A 26,588-nucleotide genomic window follows, 5' to 3' on the forward strand; every position below is an offset into this window, starting at 1 on the left:
CATCTATATTTTGTATCTAGATATAGACTCAGAGAAATACACACACACAAACTTTATAACTCTCTCTGTATAGACACACACTCACTGTTCACTACAAGCCCACTGGACCAAAGTTTTGTTTCTTCAGGATTTGTAACATCTTTTGGAGCTATATCTTTGCCTCAAATGCTCTTTGAGGATAAGAGGTAGAGAAAAGCAAACCATCTCTCTGAAATAAGACAATGCTGCTTCTTGAAGATTTTTGCCACTTTCAATAATCCAAATAATAAGTTTTTGAGCCCAAAATGCTAACTGCCTGCTTGAAACCTCAAGTAACTTTGATGGGTCACGACGGTGTCAAAATTCAAAAACGTTGTTGTCTGTGTAAAAAACATAGATCTATCATTTGGCTTGGCAACAGAAGTACAAAGACTAAATACCATTCTGAACCTGAGTCTCCAGACAGAAGTCTCCAGCTACCTGAAGTTGAGAACTAAAATGTGTGCTATAAAAACATATTAGACCATCCAACTAGAAACCCTCGTGTTGAGGGTAAAGGATTTATTTTCTCCTTTCTCGTGGCATTCTACTGCTGCTAACTCTTAAGCTGCATTTCTCTAATGAAAAACGATTCTATGAAGCAGATAAAAGGCAATGAAAACGCAACACTATGAAGCCAGGCAGGTATCAGAATATCTAACAACATATACTTAAACATATACTTAAAGCAATTATATCAGGTACATCTAGATAAAAGTACACTAAAAGAAATCAAACAGCTTGTTGGACCTGAACAGTCTTTTTTGGAAACTTTCCACATGATCGCTTATTCTTTTAGTTGTAGTAATTAAAAAAAAAATAAATCTACTGAACATTTTTTATTACCCTGTTCTGTTTCATTAAAAGAGTAAAAACTTGATCAATATTCAGTATATATGACTGAATTCTGTCATCAATAATGCAGTATTTTCCAAGAATATTATGATGCCTGACTTTTGTAAAATAATTTATCTACCGTAAGAAATTGAAATTATTTGCTTAGGAAGAATCTCTGCTATATGCAGCCAAAAAAACGATAGTAATTTTTCCATGTCAACTGTTAAAATGTTTACCTGCTTTATTCTGCAGAGATCTTCTACTGCCTTGCCAGTTAGGAAGGTCATTGAAGTCACTTTGTTCTACAACAGACAAGCAAAACAAGAGAGACAAGTTGTTTCATTATGAAAAATAAATTAAAAAAAGGATCAAAACCAACGACAAAGAACTCCAAAGCACAACTCTCAAAAAAAAAAAAAAAAGGTAATTTGCTCCTTCTATTATAAGCTGTAGATGAAATAAATATATTTTTGCAACATTACTGTACAGACCAATAAAAATGAATGCATTAAGTCTAGAAAACAGTGTGGATTTTATGAAAACTCCTTATTTGAATGTTTCTACAGAAATTGTGTGCAGGAAATGTAACTTATGAAATAATTAAGTGCTTGAAAACGCATCTGAAATTGAACACGCCACTGAGAATTAAGCTTCCCAGTCTTAGGTTCATGCGAACTGCAAATTTAGTTGGATTGGTCCGATCATATCAGGTACTACCTTCAAAACCCAGGAATTTGAAACTTTACCGCTGAAATGTGAGCTTCTGATTTAGTGTTACAAACTGGAACTGGACAACAGAAATGCTGGTTCTTGACTGATAAATATATACAATTTTGACTACGCGTGTTCAATCAAAGTGTTCAATTTCATTTTCCACTTACCCCAAGATCTCTGGAATTGTCTACATGGACACACACATAACGTGCATTGATTCCTTTCACACAGTTGATTGTGATGTTTTTAGTTTTGTTTTTATCCTCATCTCCTGACTCCCAGAATGTTTCTGTAGACCCATCTGTTAAACTACCGATCATGGCAGGTCGGCTTGAGGTTTTAATGTCAACAATGCTGGTTAGGTCTTTCAGACAAACCACTATACACAGTTCCTGTGAAAACAAATCAAAACATTTAGAATATCTGAAAATAAGCCCAAATACAGGCATTATTTGCAATTTGTAAAACCATACAGGCATTTCTGTTCTGAGGAATATGCTCTCTGAATTAAATAAAAAATCTGTTATTTATTAGTTCAAATTATTCAGCCCTTTAAACTGAAGGGAGTATTACCAGCTAGCAGCTGCATATATTAGTAAATGCCTAAATGCATTAATAAATGGAAGAAAATGCTTTCAAGATATTAATCAGGAGTATTAATTTGTGCTCCTCAGAATAACAGAAGAAAAAAGAGAAATAAGCAAGTAAGAACTGGAAGTACACAGCATTTAAAAATTGGACTAACTCAAAGAACTAAATGAATTAATTAAATGAACTCTTAAGAGACCCCTCCCAAACACTGTACTTGCAAACAAAATTTAGGTTTGAGTGATAGAAAGTCCAAGGGTCAATATTTGAAAGTCTAAAGCTAAATATGAGAACCTGAATATCAGCAGCAAGATCCTAAACTGAGATACATCAAGGAAATATGACATTGCAACAAAGACTGTTTTAATTCCAACAGAGCGATCACGCGAAGTACTGGCTGTTCACAATCTCTGTTTCTGAAAGAGAGGTGTAATACTTGCCTGATTCATGACTTCAAAACCAGACTGAATACTGATACTGAAACTCTCTTCACTATCCCCGTCATCAGATTTAGACAAAATATTGTTGATATGATGAAAAACATTGCTCTGGTGCAGGAACTGGTGATCAGATTGTTTGAATTTGAGACTCCAGCACCTGAAAACACATTTAGTGGACTCTGAAATTCTGAATAATTTTTAAAAAACATAATCTACCACTGAAATGATTAATTACATTTTTGCTTCTTAAAATATTTTCCATAAACCTTTAACTTCAAATTTTTAGAGGATCTTAAGTGTTTCTATGTATCATTTTGAGGAAGGCAGGAGTAAACTTCTCTTAGAATTTTAGCAGTGAATAGAATAATTATTACACAATTTGTATCCCTGAGGCAGATACACATGAAAAATTACAAAAAGTTTAAGGATACTATTCAGGTGACAGATTTCTGAGCAAAAGATATTATGGTACTGTGCACATACACACAGATAGTACCGTATCATTCAATAATATGGTTTTTTTCCCCACAGTGGATCCAGTACAGAATTTAAGAGCAAATACATTTTTCTCTACAAAGTTTTTTTATATTAGTATTTATATGTATAAACACATACATACATGGTTAACATATATCTTCCCTACACATAAGGGCAGACATGTTCCTTTTCACACAGGCACATACAGTTGTTTCAAACTTCCTATCTCCATTGCAAAAATCTTTTCATCTATAATGTTACAACATTTCCAGCCCTTTCAGAGTTTTCTCAATTTGGGTTTACCTTAAGGCCATTTGCTGTAATGCACTTCCACTGGGAAGAGACATCATAAGATCAGAGATTGTCTGCAGAAGGCGATGGAAAGTGTGGGGCAATGGGTGAGCGGCTTCGCCAGCAATCACTATATCTGACAGAGGATGTTCACATACTCTCGTGTCTTTTTCCTAAGATGTAAAGCAATTTTTATGTCGTTAACAGACTTTCAGAGAAAAAAAAAAAGTTAAATAAATAGAAATAAAAACATCTATGATATTTGGTTTAAGAATAAATGCAACAATCCTATAATGAATGTGAACTTCAACAGCTCCTGTCAGAGAATTTTGACAATAACAAGTTACACACGAACACCAAACAAGGAATTTGGGAATGATAATGTAGACTACCACATACTTAAAGATGTGAATCTATCACTGCAATAATATGAAAACAAATAAAATAGAAAAAAAACCCCAAATAACCCATTCCAGCTGTTAATAACAACTTTTTTGGGCAGCAAAAGCCAGACATAACAAACTTGCTCCCCCGTCTCTTCTGCAGTTTAGTAATTCTTGGGGTTTTTTATTGTTTGGTTGGTTTTTTGTTTTTTTGCTTTAGCGGGGACACTGCCCTGAAATATACATCTTATGTGTTAAAACATTCATGGTTCTAGATCCCCATCCCCTATTTTTACAGAATTCATCACTGGGAATTCTCACTCCTAGCATATTAAAAGAATATGTAAAAATATTTCACATAAGGGAATGAATCCCAGTTGTGGAAAAGCACTAAACTGCCCTGGATTTATTACACTGTGTATGTATATTTACATGAGTATTTTTATCATATGATCAAACTATCAAATGAAGATGTTGAGTATACATCACCTGAGTGGTATTTAACAAGCAGCTGAAAACCTGTTGCCAGTTTCTTGTAGGCCATAAAATTATTCATCATAGCCAAGTGACCAAGGGGAATTGTTTTAAGTCCTCTCTTCATTATATCAAAAGAAAAGCAGCATTCCCACCATCACAGAAGTTGCATATTTTAACATTCCTTTCTAATGTGCTTTATCTTTCAGTCTGTAATTTTGCAAACTACAGCTAAAATGGTATTTTTTTATTCTTTTATATAGTAAAGGTTCTTATTTTGGAGGCTGACCGGCAGCATAAGGACCAGCAGGAACACATTTCCCTCACTCCAGCAATGCTTCGGATGTAGCAATTGAAATTATTACATGGCAGAAAATTGGTGGAGCCAAGCACAGAATGAATATTCAGAATACAATGCACAGAACTACTGCAAATCAGCTTTAATGTATACATACAAGAATTTGGCACACTTGAAAATAATTATAGATCTCCATGTTGGTACAGTAACATGGAAAAGCTGATATCTCACATAAAATTCAGGACAAGATGACAGCTGTTTTGTAAACAACTGCAGCAATGTACCAGGGCTGCAGTGCTGAAAAGAGTAATTTCAGAATTTTGCATTTCAAAGCTGGATTAAATTTGAAGTGATAAAAATTACCCTGATTTACTAACAGTACTAGCCTGATTTCTTGAGCTAGTCATTGTGGACATGATACATTTTTGAACAGATCTAAACCTAGAAGAGATTGTATGAAGATACCTCTGGAAGAATGATATTTTGGACTACACCATTTTACACACTACATTTTCAGAACTATAGATGTTTCTTAAAAATCACTAAATAATCTATTTGTTGTGTATATATATACATAATTATTTTGATATAGTTAACTACTTAGCTATAGATTTTCAGAATTAACTATAGACTTTTCTTAAAGCACTGAGAGACACAGCAGACTGAACAACAAAGCTTCTCTGAAAAATATTTCCTTTTTTCTCTCTTCTTTTTGGGAGGCAAAGGAAGAATAAAGAGCAAAGAGGAAATTTCTTGGTTACTGGATTAGCAATGTGCTTGCATTTTTTTTCCCCCTTCTTTCCTATGAACACTCACAAAAATAATGCATTAGAAGACTGTAATTCTGGCAAATTCAGAAGAAAAATTAATTTATCTATGACTATCATAAGATTTCAACTACAATTTAATACTAAGAATTTTCATTCCATAATTAAGCTCTTGTTTCACAGAGAGAGGATTAAGGTGGTTTGTGGTTGTTTTGGGGTTTTGAGTTTTGTTTTTATTTTTATGCATAATAAAATCTTTCTAAATTGGCTACAGAATCAAAAGAGATACCGTATTTACAAAAGGAATGCCAAAACTCACTTGTTCTGCATTTTCTTTATTTGATTTATTTTCCTCATCCTCCTCTTCTTCAGGCTCTACAGGAGCAGGTGTTAGGGAAGCCACAAAATGCCATAAAATGTCATGAAGAGAAGTTGTTTGAATGACATTACAAAGAAGCCAGTTGAAAGCCTAAAATAAAATACACACAAGGAGTTATCAATTGGTTAAGCAAACCTGGAGTAAAATAATTACTTAAACCATTGTTGTAGGAGGTTCACTGATGCATTTGGACAGGCAAATAATAATGCAGAGGTCTTCAAGTAAGACACATTGCTCTGTAGCTATAACAGTTTATTAAAATGACAACTTTATTACAGGGGACATACCAAAGTAATTCATGAACACCCTACACTAAAATAAGCTCTTTGAAAAAAGCTTTAAGGATGAAATAGCAAAGTTCTTATGTATTTTCAGAGATTATTACAGGATGAGGTGGCAGCACTCCTTACTATTCAAATTGGTTAATGAAGTAAAGATCCTTGTGAATTTAGGACTCAGGAGGCTGAGATTTGGTTTCCTTGTTTGGTCTCTGCCATTGACTGAATTAATCAAAACAATTCAGCTACTTCCAAAAAAGTCAATATAGTTGGGGAAAAAAAAAAGTTTAAAAATTGTAACTTTCTCATATTCTTCTAAAAACTGCAATACTTCTGCACCTTGATGTTTGGAAATTTGATGGGTGGTGCTTAACGACAGAGGTGTGTTTTTTATTTTATCTGGAAAATCCTCCTGTATTTTCACGTTACAAGTACTTGAAAAATACCTATGCTGTATACAATTTCAGAAAAAACTGTACTAAAGCTCAGCAGAAATTTTTTTAAAAATGGCCTCAATGAAGATGCCTCTTGCAGCTTTTGAAGCAATTGATCTTTCCTTTGAAAAAGGAATGGCAAGTTAAACCAGGAAGATATTGAGCAAATAAGAATACAGTATAATTGATTTTGCAGCCTTAATAATACTCTTTTATCAGTTTTTCTACACAACAGATACACTATTGAAGAAGGTTTACAGGCGATACTTTTGTATTCATAACTTTTGGAGTTAATAACACAAGTGAATTTTTAGGATAGGTTTACGGCATGTCACAAAATATTTTTTTGCTTTTTAACCTATATAAAAATTCTTTAAAAAAAAAAAAATCCGAGACAGAATTTACAAACGTCGTCTTCTAATCATACAAGATCCATTAGTACATTAATACCTCCATGGCAAAGACTCGGCAAGCAGATTTCCTTAAGGCTTGTTTCATTGCTATTTCAAGTCCTTCCAGATCGTGATGCTGGATTACAAATGCCAATACTGGCCACTGGAAATTTCTCTCTCCTTTGGAAAGAGAGCTGTGGGCGGAGATTAACCGAGAAAGTTCAGGAGATGGATGTCTCAGGAGAGAGGACCCCACTTCTATTCAAAAGCATAAAAATACATGTGCATTAGATTCTTTGTGATTTTTAATTTTGTAGCCACAGTAAAAACAAAAAGCAATACAGCAACTTTAGAATTGGTATTTTTTTTTGGTTTTTGTATGAGAAAAATGTGTTAAAATAAGCCATGTGGAAAAATGATGTTTCAACTGAGAAAGAAAGTACCACTTTAACACTTAAATCAAGCATAAAAGATGCACCACAATTTTCAGAACCACAGTAATTCCTTAGCTGTCTGCTGTGCAGATTAACAAACAGCTGGTGTTTATTAAAAATAAAATAAAATAAAAGCCATTACATGTATTTAGAAAAATTTCTATTTGTCTGCAGTTTCAAGGAGAACTGCAAATGGAATGCCATATCCTTGAACGTTCTCTCACTGCTACTGCTGTCTGTGCTCTTACCCGCATCCCCACTGTTGACCCGTCTCCTAGGGATTGCCTTCACACGCGCTGGCAAAATTGAGTGCTGTTTGTCATATTCTGATGCAACAACTGAATAAGATCTTTGAAAGACCGTACGCTTCGCAAGGTCTGTGTCTGTTATTGGACTGGTTTCCAAGCTACAAAGAAATCAGGGAAGTTACAGACCCATTAATGAATATATAGAGCGTACTTGAATGATACATAAATATTAAATGACACATGCATTTCATAATGACAGTGTTACTACTGCATGAAAGTTTGTCTTATGTACCTAAGAACTGTTTAAATGCTGGAAGAAAAGGAACACATATTAGAATTACATATGGTGAAAAAGCATGCAAGTGCTTTATAAACAAATGTAATGATGTACATGGTAAAGTTCCAGTAATTTTAAGTATTTTTTTAGAGAGAATACGAACATTCAGATCATGCCTGAATTAAAGTTTCAGACCAAATTTGCCCTGAGAATGCACGTGAAAACATCTATGGAGTGAATTTTTAATACGCAAGCCAACTGAAATTTCAAACTTCACGTGAAGTAGAAGTTTCTAACATCATTAGCCTTAAAGGCAATTTTCAATTGCTACGGCTATGCCTCTGATATGTTTCACTCCTTACCTTCAGTGGACTTCTTACAGTCTGGAGAAGAACTTCGAGCTTATGCTGTCCCTATAGGCCTCAGGAGACCATGGTGTCCACAGTTTTAATAAAGGAATATACCAATACGATGCACTCTTAAGGAGTTTTGTTAGAAAAGTTCTATTTCTGAAAAGACTACATTGTAGGTTGTAGTATTCCAATAAACTGTTTTTGCAGTCAGTATAAAATATAACAGATTGAAATAAAAACACATTAAAAGCAAGTTTTCTCTTCATTACACCCTCATTATAACATGAGGAATCACTATTTGACATCTGAAAACACCGAGCAGCTAAAGTTGATTACAAACTATTATTAAGTAACAGTAAGAGTGGTTTTTTTTTTCCCCTGGCAAAACAAAAACTCTGTAATTCTTCGATTTAGATCATAATAAATTTAATGAGATAAGAAAGTAGTTTAACCTGACAGAAATCATCTAGCACTCTTGGTCCTGTATAGCATTAAGTTGTCATTTCTTCAGTGACACTTTAACTTCCCGCAGGAAGAAGCAGCAACATTTGCTTTGAAAAAATGTAGGGTAACGAAATTCCCTCTTGTTCAAACTTCCCTTCAGAATGAAATCCTGAAAGCAGGATAACAGCTACTTTCTTTCAAAAAAGGCCATCAATCTGCACTACAGTCAGTTGCGTTAACGAAAAGGGGAAAAAAAAATGCTACATTTCCAAGGAGTTCACAACAGCTACAGTCCTCGAACCATTGCTTTTTAGACCACTTCTGGAGTTCTGGAGATCCTGGAAAAATTGCATTTGTCTCTATGAGGAAATAAGCAGGCCTGAAGTAAGGACTATGGATAAGTTTCCCTGAGGTATGCTAAGAATCCTTATCAGTTTCTGTACTTTTTTTCATATTTAGGTTGTAAAACCAAGACCTTTCCAGAGAGAAGCAATTGGTTTGCAATACAGTTAAAAGTTTCAAATGCAATTTGCAAACTTGCATTGCTAATGGTTGAAAAAATATACCTGGTACACTATGATTCACTGAAGATATTTTTCTAACTACAGCTTCTTAAGTTTTTGGCTTTTTTGCTGCCATTTCAGAGATTGATCTGGGCTGATCTGATGCTTTAGCTACTTAACTACAGCTATATTTTTTAAAAAAAGATAAAAAATAAATATTGGTGTTATGCTAATGCTTTAGGATTTGTATGTAGTACTTAGAATTACAAGGAAGTACCTTGGGGGCATAGATTTCATGTTACTCTCTGGCTCTTCAAAGACATTAGGGCTTGCATCAGGGGTAACGGAGATGTACGGAGCAGGTACCGATGTTGAGCGCAGGTACCTCATCTCGTCCTGGAAGAGGTTGTCATCCTGGTACCCAACAAAATTTTCATGGTGATGCCTACATCAAATGAGATTTTAAAATTAGGATTAAGGATTAAAAGTTCCTGAAATGCACACATAGACAAAAGTGCTTTGCCAATATATTTAGCCAGCCGACGCTATTAATTTACTCCTCACCTAAGGTATTTAAACTGCTCGTGACAAGTGTTGGTGGAAAATATAATGGCATTTTCAACCAAGAGGGAGTGGGGATCACCCTTTGCTTTCTTTAATATTTTCATTAGGAATTTTCATTTTGTATTTTAGGCCCAAATGCCTATCCACCATAAACATGAGACACTGCAGTGAAATCTACTTAGAAATACCAAGGAAGCACAAATCCTCTGGCTTCCTTCTTACTATTTTTATCTGTGAAGAGAGAAAAGCAGCACATATGTCTGCTACTAACACACTAAGTTAAACTTGTCAGGAAATTCTAAACTCTTTGGACGGAAACTAAACTGTTGTTAAAAAATATTTAGCATCCAAAAGCTATTCAGGGTATATCAGACCCTTGGAGCAAATACAGTCTAAGAAATTGAACAAGATCATGGAAATGGAAGAGAGATAAGAACAGATCATAGGAAAATATGTATTTCCCTGATTCTCTATGTAAGTTTTAGTTTACTTTATACACGCATTTTTATCCAACACCATAAATAGGTGAGTATTAAAATCAATATTCATAAACCTCCTTTACCTTGCTAAAGTCTGTAAGTAGAGACATGGCATTTTAATGGGAAAGTCTTCAGAAATTCCTTCTTTGACACTGGGGAGTTGAGATTGGAATGTTTTTGCAGGGTGATAGCAGAGAATACTGGGTTCAGCAGCACTACTCAGTGACAGTAAATACAGTGCATTGGCTTTAATCACTTGATGAGCTTCCATAGTTGGCAAGGCACGAGGAGTCTTAACTTGCATTGGTTTTCTCCTAGATTGTTTAATCTAAAGAAATTTTAAAAGGTACATTTAAATTATACTTAAATTATACTAAATTATACTATAAAAATACTAAATTATACTATAAAAGGTATACTTTAAATTATACCCATATAATTATACTAAATTATACAGGAAGAGCTGACAATGTCACATATACTAAAGTTGCTTGATTCTTCCTGTTATAAAAAGTCTTCTATTGCAAAATGACACCTCTATTATAACTTTGCCATCTGTTAATAAACAGCTTAAAGTTTTGATGTTTGCCTCAGGATGAATTTTGCGTGCAAAAAGTTCCAACAAATTTAGTTCCAAAAATAAAGTTAAATTAGCATTGTTCTGGTTATCTAAAAACCTCAACATATTTGTATGCTTTAAGCAAGAATTTGAAATTGGTCATGGAAGACCAATGTAAGAACATCCCCTTTTGTACTGTTCCCATCAAAAATTATTCTAGTTTGCCCAGGGTTTGGCAGCTGTATCCAATGATGTGGATGATTAAGATGATTAAAGAAAAGATAAACATACAAAGTTAAAACAGTACTCATATCTCAGTAAACAAATAAAACAATTCCAAGTTATATAAACTGATATATCAACAAAAATAGTTACTATATTCAATGCTGCAGTTGTATTGGGATTAAAAAAAATAGAATTACTTTAAAAATTTGAAAATATTACCACCTGAAGGTAAGAAATCTGGTAAGAAGTAATCAGCAAAGTTTCTATCTTAATGTTTTAAACCTATCAATGACATAAATGGATATTCCAAAAATTCTGAAATGCTGAATTTTTTAAACTGGCCCTACCTTATTTTCAAGTTGTGAACACAGCACTATTAAACAGAGAGAGAGAATGAGAAACAGGTAAAAATACCTTCTCTCTTGCTGCTGCTTGTTTTTCACGGAGATATTTTTCTCTGCATCGATCACAAACCAAATACCAGGTGCTTCCTCCAATACCACCGTCGCCACAGTTACCAGCCCAACCTCCACAAAAGTGCCCAATGCTATTATAACCTTGGCCACCAGCATAACGGCCACAACCTACAGGAGGGGAAAAAAGGGGAAAAAAAAAGTTATTTCAAAAGAAGGATTATTATTATATTACTTACTACTGTAAAGGAGAGATGGAGAGGTATAAGGAAGACGCTTGTCTCTTCCTTGCCTAATTTTCTCCTTTTCTGGATCTCTGCACTGATTAAAAAACAAGGTGCACATCCATGTGTCCCACCAGTATCCAAATAATCCAAACACACTGTAGTTTTCAAGTTTTTATTATGAATTTGTCCAAAGCATTAACAGCTCCCCGCTCAGACAACTAAGTGATGGTAAGGTCAGTATTACATGTTAGCCAGAATTTTCTAAAATTTAACTAATGTAAAAAACATACCCTCTGTCTAACAAAGCTTAAAAATGAATGAAGTGCATTCCTTTGCCAATTACTGGTTTTCAGAAAGATTCAGGGCATTGATAATCGCTGAATAATAAGGCTCCTTAATTTTAATTTAACTTCATATATAGTGCAAAAATGACTGCCTACAATATCAGCCTGAAATTCACTAACTGGAAAAATAATTAGTTATGTTTACAAGCTACAAAAAACAGAAATAATTTTTTCTTGAACAAGGCTACTTATTACTAGCTATATTGTAGCTACGCCCTTCTATTAGGGCTATCCTTTATCTAAAGAAAACACAACTTACGTATTTTTTTAACTCAGTTGACTACCTCATTTTCCTAAAATTAAAGAAACTCCTGGAAAAAATATCAGGGACCCCCACAAAGAGACAAAATAGCAGACTGAGGTTGCATTTTACAATATAAATTGTCTAGAGACTCAAACTGGATTTCGTTTTTTTAAGACACATTTTAAACCCAAAAAACCAGATTCACTGATACCCAGTGCTGACACAACAGATAAATAAAACTTTTCTACTCTTCACAGTAGAACATCAATAAAAATCTTTTGGCAACAGAGAAAACTCTAATTAACCAATATAATATTTTTTATTTTATTTCTGATTTTCTCAGCAGAGTTTCAAGTCCTGAAGAGTAACAAATAGCACGTTTCTGAAGAGCTACTGTAAAGTCAGCTCATTATTTTGGCCCTGTTTCTAACAACTTTCTTCAGCATCTTTAAAGCTTAGATTCATAACTACTTAAAATTACATACACATGTGTAAGTAATTTGTAAGTAAGCGTGTAAAAGTTTTAATTTAGCTTATATAGTGAACTGTGTTAAAACGTTAAGACAAGACCGCCTGACGTTTTCATAGCAGTAACTAATACCAAAATGCCTGTGTGCAATATATTTAACAGATGAACACAGGAATTAAAAAAATATGCAATCTTACCTGGATGAGCTTGTCTCATATGGTAAGTCACTGGATATGGATGGGATTCTCCACACAACTCACAGATGGTGTCTTTTTCAGGTCCTCCCACTGCAAGCTGAGCCATCTCCCCAAAAAGATTTCCCCTTGGCCTAGTCTCGACCTTTTCTTTTTTCTTTTTCTCTTTTTTGGTTTTCTTGTTATCTTTGTCACTTTCCTTCTTCTTTAACACTGCACAAGAACCCGGGCTTGGAAAAATCATGTTTTGGGAAGCTGCTTTAATAGTTGCTAAAGAAATATCTTCCCAGAAAGCTACCAAGTGCTGCAGCGTTAGCGGGAGAGGAGACTTGGATTTCATCGTGTGATGACTGGATGTTTCAAAGGAGGTAGTTTCAGTTTTTCCGTCCTCGCACTTTTCATGCAGAGGTGGTTCCTTTAACATGGAGAGGACTTTGTTTTTATTGATGCTACCCATTTTAGATATATCTGGTCCATGAGGGGAGATGTTGAACATGTTAAGAGCAGACGATATTTCCAATGAATGTCTATTTTTCAACTTGGTTTCTTTCTCCTCTGCGGGGGGCTGAGTAAGACTGCTTCGTATCGGTGCATGCTCTTTGGACAGCTCTGGATTAAACTTCAAAAAAGATGAACAAGCCATAGCATCATGAACTATTCCTTCATGCCAAAGAAATGCAGCAAATACAGCTCTAGCACATTCTGCCACTGAAGGTGACATCGCTTGCTTGGCAGGCTCTACAGGCTTGGAGCCATCTCCTTTGAAGAGAAAGCTAGATTTTTCCTTTTTGGGTCTTGTGTGCCTACCAGCACATTTACGGCTCACTTTTGGAGATGCTCTCATGTCCTGCTCATCTTTCAGTGGCGCTTTTCCGATGCTGAAATGAACTTTATTAGAACCATCATCCAGAGTTCTGAACTCTGTGTTGTCTTCACAGGTGCTATCTGTAATGCTGTTAGTCTTTAAAGTACTTGAAGTACATACTTCAACTACCTCACTGTGAAGGTTTTCTTGTACAACATGAGGGGAAGGAGCTCTATTTTCAGTTTCTGTAACAGGTTTTCCATCTTTTGCAATAATTTTTGGTTTGGGAGAAGTGGACCTCCCCCTTAAGGGTTCTGTTAGGGGTACTTTCTTTTTGCGAAGGGTGTCTGGGTCTAATGTGTAAGAATCTGACTTGGAGCGCTCTCGAGGAGGATCGAGCTTTGTTTTTACAGGGGACGGTGCTTTCTGAGGTAGAGTTTTGTCATGGGGTGATGTGGATCGTGGAGAACTAGCACCAGATCTAACGGCTGTCAGTGTCTTTGTCTTGGGAGAAGACGACCGGGTTCCTGGCCCTGGAGATTCAGCTCTCAGACCAGTAGTTGTTCTTCCATCGGTTTTTAGTGTTTGCAAAGTGTTATGATTTGGAGACAAAGACCTGCTGTGAGAGTCTGACCGCAGTTTTGCAGCATCTGATTTCAGCATAAGAGACTCGCTGGCAGATAAACCGTCAGTGTTCCTGGGTTTCTTCTGGTCGGCAGCAGCTCTGTTCATCCGCACATCCAGCTTGGGTGACCTGCTGTCAGCTCTGTGTTTCGACGACATGTCTGGTTTTCCTGCTGGGGAAATGGGTCTAGCAGCTCCCGTGAAATTCATTCGGTCACCTGTTTAGTATATTTCATAATTCAAGTATTATATTTTGGCAGTGATACCTTTTATAACACAAAACAGGGATTAAAGATCTGAACACGAGATAAAAATCGAACACATGCTTCTGTTCACATCAAAATGAAAGGAAATACAAGGGGAAATCTTTTCCCCTAGAATATTTTCAATACATTTCTTCTCCCAAAGATAGATACAAATAAGCGCCAGGAAATATTTATGGAGAAAACACTACTATGGAGATATGAAAAGGCACAGTTCACTAGTTCCACAAAACACTAGTAAGAGGAAAAACACTAGTAAAGGAAGCACAATTTACCTCCTTAGGTAAAATGCCAGGAGTTAACTAAATTTACGACAGTTGCAACAGATACCAGGAATTATTTATTTATTATCTCTATGTGTGCTGGCCTGACTGCAACAAGAGACTTGCAGTAAGATCAAATGTATTACCAGATTTATTTTCTTTACTGCTTAAATGTCAGGAACCATAAGAAGTAAATACAGCTATAAGGCAAATTGGGTTAGAGGCTTACAAACACACTGAAAACTACTCACATTGATAATCTCAGGTATCTGCCTTTTTAAGACCAGAAACTATCAATGTTCTGCTACCAGAACACAATCTACTAAAAAAATCCCCACCTTTTCCAGCCACTAAGCTAAACCATCAATTCTGGTCTATGGAGTCCTCTTATTTTGATACAATAATTTATTGTTCCTGTGCACATTGAATTTGTACATATATTAATCTACAGAACTATAAAAAAATATGTGAAGCTTAATATAAATACACACAAAACAAGTATATGCAAATAAGTAGCTCATTGAAGCAATCTGCTTCTAATAATTCTGTGAACACACTTGGTCCCTCTTGTAGAATTGTATTTTGAAAACTAAGACAAGCAATACTGAAATTACTGGCAAGCAATGCAGCAGTTGTGAATTAAATATAACTGTCTCTCTAAAAAAGCTTTACATTGCAAAGTTGTGAATGTATAGTTAAGTCCTTTTGATCCAAATGGGTTTTCACTAGTTAAACATGAAGTTTCTCTAGTAAAGCTGGTAGAATTTGGTCACAGTACTTTATATTATTTTACTTTTCTAGACACTAAAAGGTTATTTCCACGCATCTGGGCATGTTTTTTCAGGGAAACAACTATTTGCTAAAAAAATTAAGTTTCAGTTAATCGGAGAATATTTGCAAATTTGGACCTTGATTTCTAATGGAAACAGGATAGAAAGTCATCTTTTATCCAGTGCCTTAAGTACTAGAAAATGGGAAATCTGTGTTTACTTCCTTCTGCATTATGGGATCTGAACCACCTTCTTCCAGTTCTTAATCACAAAGCCTTATCCCTACGCTAGAAAATAAATAGAAGCATAGAGTGACCTCAGTTTTTCCTACTGCTACCTCTCACAATCCTAAAACAAATGCATTTTTTGGAGCAAAGTCTAGCAACCCAGATATTTCTTTGGGTTACAAAACAATTATTATTTTGCTGCCTCCATATTGAAGTAGCATATAATAAAAAAAACGGCAACAGGAAAAAGTGAAGGATACCTATACTGGAACATTTAACAAGCTTGAAGGTTAGGGTACTCTCCTGGCTTCCTAGGACATAGGACATGGTAGAAGTTCATACTTCGCTAGGCAGAGAAGAAATATTTTGTCTATATTCAGGAACAATATGCCAAATGTAAACAGTAGAATATAATGAGAACATCTCAAACATCATCACAATAAATTTTGAGATTCTAATTGTTCTTTATTCCTGTTTCTTATGAATTCTATAATTATTTTTTTTGGTGGTGGGAGGAGGGAAGGGAAAGAGGAAAGGAAGAAATAGCATGGTACATCACCGTTTATAAAAATGATTGCTCTTCCTAAAAGAAAAAAAGTTTCCTAAATATCAGTCCAAGCATTTTGCTCATGCCAGCTCTGTTATTCACCAGTTTTACTGATGAGCTATTTTAAGACGTCTACTTTATGATATATGAATTCAGAAATGTAAATTATAATTACTTTATACACAATTTTCCCAGAAACAAACAAGTAAAAAAGATGAATTTATGGTCTGCCAGATGAGAAAATACCCTAGATAGAACCTTTTTACAGAATTCGCCACAAAGGAAAAAATGACAAAAATATGAGAACAATCTTCTTAGAGGACATAAAACACTGCAAGCCATTCAGCAATGTGTCAAATTCAAAGTATACGCATGACTAGTGAATATGAAGCAGGAAAGCATTCTAGAAGAAAACTGCTTATGAAAGGCATAGCTTAACAGCAGCTTCCAGAAATTAAAAATATAGTATGATTTTTAAAAACAAAGGCGTGGACTTGCACATATATAGGTAAATAATTCAAATTAGCACTGCAGACTGTCAGCACAAAAAAACATATCCCCAAAATGAAAAAATGCATAATCATGTAGCAAATTGTAAACAAAAAAATCTGTCAACAAAAAAACCCCACATATTTTTTCACCTCTCTTTTTCCATATTTCACTTGCCTATTGCTTGAAAACAGGTGTCATTAGACTAGATTAACAGTCACCTTCCTGTTTACAAAGCAGAAAGAGCTAACTAGATCAGGTATCGTGAAGCTGCTGCAACTCAGGAAGGCAACACTGAATGGTTATATCAAACGAGCTTCCAACTCGTTTGGGATGTTTACTTTCAAAACAGAGTTTTTTTTAAGCGAATGAAATGAAAATGAACGGAAGGAGAAAAAACAAACACATTTTGAATGAAAAAATCTGAATAACCTTGCTGCGTTGGCATGCATACCCACCCTTCAGTTTGTGAGAGAGAGATGAAAGAGCAGAGGCGGACCCAGCTACATCACTACTTTTGTAAATACGCTCACGAGAAGCAAGGCAGCAGGATGGAGTTTCTACAGTGGAAAACAGTTGCACAGAAGCAGCACAGATTCAATGGAAAAAGCAGTAAAGATAAAAACAAGCATTTCAAATGATATGCATCTCCTTTGTTAAGTATTCCAAATTCATTGTCTAGACTCCTACGTTAGTTTTCAATGAGAAAGTTACTTCAAAACGTTTTCCCTGATCTAAATTTTAAAAGAATTAAAGATCTTCTGTGATTTCAGTATTAGTGTAATATGTATAGACTAGCCAATGAGATTTATGGCTTATTATAAAACCCAGCAGCATCTAGCTTCGAACTGAACTCCAGTTTGAAACGTCAACTTTTAATCTGTAAATTCAGACATGAATTATTATTTAAAACTGTAATATGGCCTTCTATATGACCAATTCTTACATTCTTTTGAGCAAATTAGAAAACATCTGGATGTTTGCGTTGGAAAGTCTCACTAATCACTGGAAAGAATGAAGAAGAAGATATTAAACCCATCAAAACTATTTGCTTTCAAATCTGAATGCAACTCAACAATGTAAAGTCTTGAAAAACTTCATGTATGTAACGTGAACTATAGTTTCTCAATATTGTCAAGAGACATAACGAGCAGCTGAAGAGTTTCTATCAAACAGTATAGACATGAAAACAAATCTGTATCAACCCCTAAAAATTGTTTTTTTCTTACGGGAAATTAACAAAGTTAAATTCTGATATAATCCAAGATAATTTCAATAGAGATTTTACTGACACCAAATCTGTTAGAGATATGACTCCAAATGAAACTTGGAGTGAGATAACAGCAGGGACTTCTAGTTTCAAGCCTATTATTTCACATTCCTATAATGTTTTTAATTCCAATTCCTATTCTTTCCTTTAGAAAAAAAATAAGTCAAATTCTTACTGCATTAATAATAATAAAGACAATTTGTATGTTAGAAGACACTCAAAAGAGTATCTTAGAGAGACCCTTTTGCACAAATGGAGTAAGAAAAGTGTATTGGAAAGAAGTGATTTCAATTCCTGCACCGCTTAAGACATCTTTTTGTCCAGTACTACATTTATTAACTCGTACATATAAATATATTAAAAACCCTATCTCACGCAATGAGCTACAGTTCTACAGACTCTACAATAAGGTGTCCACACATTTGAAATAAGAGTTTCATTTTTTAAAACAAGAAAATCATCTCTGTTTTCTCAACCCAGTATTAGCATAGGTTTAAGAAGAGTATTACCTGCTTTGATGCCCACAAATAATTTGGAGAGAGCCAATACTAATTATATAGAATGTTACTTCATCAATTTTTAAAGGTAAAATGCAGAAAAACACAAGGAGCACAAAGTAGCAGTAGAGTCAATCCAAAACCCATCAATTTCATAGAATTATAAAATCATCTAGATTAGAAGGGACCCTTAATATCATCAAGTCCAACCATATTTGAAACACTAGCATTCCACTCTATGACTAACTAAATGAAAATCTTTACTAAATCCACTTCCATGAATGCACGTTTACACTTCATTCTTTCATTCTATGTCTGAGAATACTTACATTTTAAAATGCTGTCATCTAGTTTACATTCAACAATGTACTGCTTCTCAAACATTTCAAGGGGACTGTGGGTCGAAGAGAAGGAGTTTCCCACACCATCTCCTTGCTGCCTTGGCAAACAATGTATGATGTCTATCCAGGATAACCAAGTGGCCAAAGGGTCCAGCTTTTTGGTCAGGATTCCTTCTTTTTGAATGACCCTCAAAGACTACAAAGACTTGAAATATAAGGCAGGCAAGGTCTATCTGAGGCCACATTCGAATGTGACAGCGTATCTTTAGTCACACTCTTTCCGTCCACATGGAAATAGCTCCAGCTTGATAAAGCTACACAATATAGAGACGTAAGAGGCAGCTCAATTCCTATGGCAGGATGCAGCCGTCCAAACAGCCATGCCTACTTCCTCTGAGGAAATGCTGGTAAACTAATCCAGGAGGCACGACATACCACCAACTAGTCAGACAAACTGGTAAAACGTCTCTGGAGAGTGGAGATAAAAGTTTCTCCCAAAATGCCACTGCTTTTCGGCATGATGCTGAAGGAAAGCACTGACCTGCTTTTGCCCTTTCGCCTAAGCAAAGGATGCCTCTTCAAAAAGGAATGCAATCCTCTTTCGCTGGCTGTTACCAACATAACTGCTAAAATATGGCTTTTAGCTGAATTTCCTGAAGCCCTGCAATCAACATGTTTTCTTACATCCTGAAAACGCCAAATGCCATAGTGACAGTTGGACATGGACTCTTTTTTTTTTTCCTCTCCATAAATAAAAGGATACACTGAAGTCAACAAACATTTGAATATTAAAGAAGGAGAAAAGTATTAGATACTGTTATAGTAGGGGAATGAGTGACTGAATGAAAGCAAAAGCTGAAATGCAGTATCATTAGAAAAATATTAGTAATGTTCTTTAGCCAAAGGTAGGGTTTGGAGCACCAACACTCAAGCGACTTGACTTTACTAATGGAAAGAAGCATTCCTGTGCTAGAAGGGTAGATAAAAATGATTCTATAGTTTTATGATTTGTAACTACAATTTTTGAAGATGCAATAAGCCAAATTTATTTCTAAAAATTAAAGCTTGACAGACGCTCTTCCTCCAAACTTTACCATACCAGTCCCCCAGGGATGGTTTTGGATTAACCTGGACAAATGTATGCTTTATAGATATCTTTGATTATCAAATCCTTGAAAGTATGAAACTGTTTAACTTACTAGCTCAAATTTCCAGGAATGAGGCTTTGGCAATACGTAGTATCTGAAAAACCAGTTAAACCAATACCCTCTGGCTGCTTCTCATGACAAGTCATTTCAGCAGGCATGGAAGAGATCAGCATGCTTGGTGAAAAAGATTCTCTCTATTTTATTGAGCCACTACCGAGAAGGGTTACGCACTCCAAGTGTGTCCTGGTCTTTTGTGTGTTCTTAAACTGGTCTCCACAGTTTAGGAAACTTGGATAGAAGCACTGCAAGCAAAGCCAGCAGTTCTAGATGCTCTGTAAGTAGCACCTAGAAAGGAAAGGTACAAAACGACAAGAAATCCTGAAAGGACAAGGAACTCTTGACACGAATGGTAGGGGCTGATCGTATTCTGGCCCAGGATTGCAGTTCTGCAGCGTGGATTGGCAAGGAAGCAGTTTGATGGGACACTATGAATGCATTTAACAACAGTTCAGCACCACAGCTTCTGCCCAGACTGACATCAGCCATGAAACAGTAACTGTGCTGCTCAGGACGTGCCAGGGCTGCAGTGGAAGAGGGAGAATGTGCCAAATGAGGCTAGTAAGGTGGGTCCAAAGCCCCTTCGGCCTATAAATCCAGTCTTCATTTGCAAGAACAACTCAGATGTGAGGAAACACGGCATAAAGGTCTAATGTCGGTGACTGCAAGGTCTCACACTTCCCTCCTCAAGTTCAGAGCTCAAAAGCCAATCCTGAAATTTTGACAAATGATGCTGGGCAGCATGGCAAGATCCCGGTTTGCCCGACTTGCTACATTTAAGGAGTTTTGTGACCCAGCACACACTGCTGAAGGTTTCACTGAATTTCACTGAATTTCTAGAGTTGGAAGGGACCATAGAGATCATCTAGTCCAACTCCCCTGCTGAAGCAGGATTGCCTAGAGCTAGAGCATGTTACTCAGGACATAAGGTTGAGAAACAGCATCTTCCTTGACGTTCTAGGTCTCCACATTTCACCCACGCTCAGAATTCAAACAGAAATTTGAGTCTTCTCTGCTCTTCACAAAGTTCAGGGACAAATTAAGCAAGCAACCAGTGATAATTTTGCAGCCGTGGGAGGTTGCAGTCCTGAGCGTGTCTGTTAATGATGATCTTACAAACTTCCCAGAAGTAAGCAGGGGCTGGAGTAATTACAGACTGTTTTGTTGAAATAATCAAGGAAGAAACACACAGAAACTTGTGCTCTTTCTGGAAAAAAATCCTTGCTAGGTTTCCAAGTCAATTCAGCTGTTCCTGAACTCCAGGCAGGTTATGCCACCTCTTCCAGCTTTTTTTTTTTTTTCCTTTCTTGAATTTAGGTGAATAAAAGACTGACAAGGAATTAACTACACAACAAGAGCATCTTAATTTTGTCTGTCCCCATGAAAAAGAAAACAATCTCTCAGCTTTTTTCCCCTTGTGTGACCACGTGAAAAATTTGCAGAAGAATTAAGTAGGACAGAGCAATCAGCCCTTCACAGAGTTCTAGTAAACAACCCAGAACTGAGTAACACAGTTCCCCTTTCTTTTTTATAATATCCCTTCTGTAACAAATCAGTTTACTTATTTATGATGTGAAAAAATTAACAGAGGCACTTCTCCCTCTTTCCAGCATTGTATCTGAGGAAGTGGTTGTCCAAAACTGTAGTATTTCCACAAAAAAAAATAATTAACCAGACAGTGTATCAGAAGACAAAAGGTTGTGACAAGCTCTCTCCCTCTTCTTTACATGAATTTGGAAACCAAACCAAATGCCAAGGACAGAAACCATTCCCCAGAAAGAACAGCTAGATACAAACTCTTCTCAAGAAAAAATACAATCTGTCACTGGCACAGAGTGTATTTTGTAATCAGACAAACATTTGTCTTCGTATTATAAAAATCTAAATTAACAAAATAATTCTAAAGATCATTCAGCATGATCCTAACTGCCCTCAGAACCATGATGCCAAATAAAATTTCTTCCCAGGAGGACAAGTATCTGAGAAAGAACAGAAAATGTAAGTGGGAGACTAATTTAGGCAGACTTTCAATCAAGACTGTTAATTAATATAACCTCTGCAGCCATGAAATCTAGGCTGGTGTAGCTTTTTTCAACTATTAGACTATCATTAGTCCCTTTAATATGTCAGTTATTGACAATAAACATTCATTTTAATTTTAAAATGTAACTTCACTACAGGAAGCACTAAAGGTCAGAGCACTTAATTTGAAACTAAAATTAAGCATGTCTAGAGCAAAAATCCACATGACTTGATATGGAGCCTTGGAACATGCTGTTTAGCGGACTTGACTTTTATTACATGTTTGGTAACAGGAGGCTATGAAGTACTTTGGAAATAATGAATGAAAATTGCATATGTAAGAAGAGTTTCTGTTACAGCTCTATTATAGCTGCATCAACATTGAACACAGATTAAAAACCACACAGCAGAATCTGACCCAAATAGAACTTATTTTGTCTAAGTATTTTTATTGTATATATGTCTTACTATTCTAATTAATTTTATATTGCAAATTACTCTGTTACTGTAAAGTTTCAAGTAATTTAGTAATAACAGAATAACTGCTTAAAATAAAATGTTTACTCTAGAGTCTTATATCCCTCATCATTTACTTGACTATTAAATGAACAAGTATATGAATATAGTCTTAGAGGTCTCCCTGAAAATATTTTGAATCTGGATGAACTTGCAAATGGAGGATTAACAAATTTGCAAAAGACTAAGGAAAGATTTACAAATGGAAATCTTTCCCAATATAATTCTTGATAGTGAAAACAGAAAGGTTGATTTTTCTCTCCTTTATGTATTATTTACATTATCTGCATCAAATCTTAAATTAAATAATAAACTGTTTGGAAGAAAGTCCTTGTATCAAATGACAGTGCAACAGTATATCAGTTCTGGTTGACAATTTTTGCCCTGCTGGAAGGGCAAATAACCGTATTGGCTGAGAACTTATATTAAAGCTAAGATCCCAAATCAGACACAGCTTGAAAAATTTTTCTAGTTTCATTATAATTATATTTAGTAGACCACCAGTGCTTCCCCTATCTGACAAAAAAGGCATCCTTTTGAATCAGGGATCCTTATTAAAACACAAACCATGGCTGTAGCTTACTGAAGACAGTTTTCTACATCTGTTGGACAGGCAAATACACTGAGCAAGATCTTGTTGGGTAGCCAAGAGAACACGTTGGCAGCTTTTCATACAACACAGATCTAAATACTAAAGGAAAAATAATCTGAAATTTGAAGTAAGACAATTAGGGTTATTTTTGATACAAAGTTGAGTAAGAAATTCTGACTTTACTACTCTGAACAACAGAAGAACACTAGAAGTGATGGGAATGAATAGACAATTGATAAATTCTCAGTGGTGGTGCACTGATGCCACTGGCAATCAGCTGTTTTATCTGAGTAGGTTTTGGAATATTCTGCTTTCAGGATGTTGGTTTAAGTCTAGCCTAAGTACAGAAGATCACCCTCAGAGTATTTCTGACAGTCTTTATAAGCGTGAATTACATCTTTTAATCTAGTTCTCACATGAAACATTTCAATGTCACTTCCACAAACTGAGCTGGACAGATCCAGGACTGCGTCGACTTAGAAGCTGAACTGCCTGACAGGGTCCTACAAGAAAGAACTGAGGCACTTCTGAAGGACAGTTTATGGGAGACAGGAGAAGACTAGTATTGTCATGACCCATGCTATATCTGTTCTGTCTATAAGGAAGAATTTACTGCAATATCTGCTATCCATCGTGAATCCTGAGCTCTTACTTTTCATTAATCAAAACCTAAACAGTTTCCTGTCTTCCTATCACTAATCAGGTTAACTGCTAATCACCTCTAGGTGCCAACTTTCACATCTATGCCAATCCTATGAGCACCCAACAGAAGACTACCAAAGCCTTTCTTATGAGTAGTACCAAGTTGTTCCCACTTTCCAGCCATATCCCTGAAGTTAGAAGTGGTGACAAAAATAGAAATTTAGGAGGCAAGAGAATTTAATAGCTATGACTTTACTGCAGTCCATTTTTGATGTTGAAAGATTTATCAACGTTTTGTACCATATAAAATGTTTACCTTCATTATAAACCCAGAGTTGCATACAATATTGGAAATGCACTTTCATGACTTATCTACCCTGCAGAACAAGTACAACAGCAAAAGATTGTCAATATTGAAATTAAAGTTGAACGAGTACACTTCTTCAGGAGCGTTACCTCACATGCTTCTGAATCATGAAAAACTTAACAAAACAAAAACCAGAAAGGTGCACTGAGGGATGATTAGCAGCTGGTAAGCAACTGAGAACAGCAACGTCAAAGCTGCAGAAATGGACTGATGAGGCAGGTAAGGCTGACAAACTTACTCTGAAGCTGTGGCTGAGGCTGCTGGAAGGAAAGGGGCTGTCCGAACACAAATGGACTGTGGACTAGGGAAGAGGGAGGTTTTGCAGCTTGATCAAAGATGGAAGGAGCTGGGAGATTTGGCCGTGACTGAATGGAATTCAGTATGGCACTCAGTTGGTCACCTGTAGTGGGCAAAACAGTCAAAACTACAACCCGTTACTTGTCATTCTCCAGAAAGGCAGAGTAAAATGGTGCTCAATTATCATGAATCTTATTTAGCCACATACAACTCTGGTTGTGGCTAAACATAAAAATCTCACCCCATGCATGGCAATAAAATTACTGAAAAGTACAAGCAGGGTTTTTAAGGAACACGGATATTTTACTGCAATTATTTAAAACATTTCAAAATAGAGATATATATATTTGCCTTGCTAAAAAAATGAAGAGCAGCCAAAGGAAAAAACAGAAAACCCTAGCATTTACAATAATACACACATGCAACAGAACATGCAGGAAAAGATTAGAAAAACTGATGAGAAGGGGAAGATAACATGTAATTAGGCTTTGGCAAGTGTATTTCTGTGCCAAAGCTTTAGTAAATATTTGCTGATTTTTGCAAATATCTTTAAAAGTATTCTGTCATGCCGTTTTTCAAGATCAGATTGAAGCTAATTTTAAAAAATAAGGTTCCACTTAGGAACTGGAACTGGTTTTCTGAACTACATATATTTGTTGTGAGGCAAATGAACAACTTCATAAAACTAGCATGTTTAAAACCGAATTTCAATTTCTGAGTGCCAATTCTCAAAAAACTCTGTATAAGCATTGGAAATACAGGAAGCCTACAGTAAGAAGGCAGAGTTTATCATACCATGTTATAACCTGAAGAACACTTAGCAATATGAGCTGGGAGACACTGAGAGTTTGAGAGCATCTCAGATTTGAACCACCACCAAGCAAGTCCTAACAGTGCCGCTTTATTTTGCAAGTTCATATAATTTTGATAGCATTCTAGAAATTCTAATAAAACAATATTAATACAGAATCTACAACTTGCCGAATTTACAATATTTTTGGGTGATTATCAATTGTCTTTTCACAGAGTTACAGGAAGACCAGTGGGTGTAGACAACCCTGTATTACCTAAGAACTCCAAAATTAAACAGGAAGACCGGTGGGTGTACACGACCCTGTATTACCTAAGAACTCCAAAATTAAATTTTGCACTTATTTTCTCAATACTTTGCATTCAAAATTTGAAAGACCAAAAATACAAGAAAACAGCTGGAACACCTTTCTAATTAAGCATCTATGGGTATCAATAAATCAATTTTATTCCATGGTTTTGGAAGTAATATAACTTAAAAAAAAATTGGAATCAGTACTTGGTCAGCAAACTTGTTTGACAAACCACTATTTCTCTTAAATATGACAGGCCTATTTTGTAAAAAGAGTAATTAATATAAAGGGAAGAGCATCTGAGAAGAGGCTGAAAGTAATCTGCCCAAAATCACTAAATATGGAGGTGGGTAGGGCCATTCATGAGGAATATTGCTTGCAATGTAGAAGGCTGGACTAGAGGAGACATAGGTAAGTCAAACAGAATGATTGTGGGAGTTATGTCTTCTGCCTTGCAAGCAATACTGTAAGCACAGACCTGTTACCTGGGAATCTTTACATTTGACCAGCAGTTTGAAACACTCAGAGATGGTGACTGAATTTTCATTGATACTAGTGCATCCCTAAAAAAGTTCCTTTAACAAACAAGCACCTCCAAAAGAACTCCTTCATTCAGAAATTCCCCCAAAAGATCATACTTGTGCCTTCAGTTTTTTTATTTTCCACAAAACTCAAAAACTTCTTAGATCTGAGAATTTAAAAAAAGACTGTACATAAAGTAACGATACAGCTGACAAATTCTATTTTGGGGAAAGTAGTACCATTATTCTTCAATACGGTTGCCAACAACTCTCCACTATTAGGCAATTCAGAAGGAATTAAAGTACACAGAATGAATAAAGTCATTGTCAACAGTCATCTAGCTGAGTTGCTCGCTCACACTAAACATCACAGCTTGAGGGTATGTTGAGAGAATAATGCATGTAAAATAATATGGAATCCAATGCCAGGAATAGCCTCCAAGCTTTCTGTGACTATAATATCCCAAAGAAACACCTTAG

At 35.7% G+C, this 26,588-nt stretch overlaps 1 protein-coding gene across 1 annotated transcript in view; it reads right to left on the reverse strand.

Annotated features, from left to right (window-relative positions):
• Positions 1-24,611, reverse strand: part of LOC106898535 (E3 ubiquitin-protein ligase MYCBP2-like) — a gene marked incomplete at its 5' end in the record, with an annotated part of 51,927 nt that extends 27,316 nt beyond the window's left edge. The window contains 13 exons of the mRNA XM_014959836.1: positions 1,092-1,157; positions 1,737-1,961; positions 2,598-2,754; positions 3,378-3,538; positions 5,607-5,756; positions 6,829-7,028; positions 7,453-7,610; positions 9,307-9,474; positions 10,156-10,400; positions 11,271-11,440; positions 12,751-14,394; positions 17,194-17,295; positions 24,426-24,611. Coding sequence (XP_014815322.1) covers positions 1,092-1,157; positions 1,737-1,961; positions 2,598-2,754; positions 3,378-3,538; positions 5,607-5,756; positions 6,829-7,028; positions 7,453-7,610; positions 9,307-9,474; positions 10,156-10,400; positions 11,271-11,440; positions 12,751-14,394; positions 17,194-17,295; positions 24,426-24,611 — 3,632 coding nt within the window. The remainder of the gene's footprint in view (positions 1-1,091; positions 1,158-1,736; positions 1,962-2,597; positions 2,755-3,377; positions 3,539-5,606; positions 5,757-6,828; positions 7,029-7,452; positions 7,611-9,306; positions 9,475-10,155; positions 10,401-11,270; positions 11,441-12,750; positions 14,395-17,193; positions 17,296-24,425) is intronic.
• Positions 24,612-26,588: the final 1,977 nt, after the last annotated feature.

The sequence above is a fragment of the Calidris pugnax genome, unplaced genomic scaffold (assembly GCF_001431845.1).
Source record: "Calidris pugnax isolate Ruff unplaced genomic scaffold, ASM143184v1 scaffold514, whole genome shotgun sequence".
Taxonomy (NCBI): Eukaryota; Metazoa; Chordata; class Aves; order Charadriiformes; family Scolopacidae; genus Calidris; species Calidris pugnax.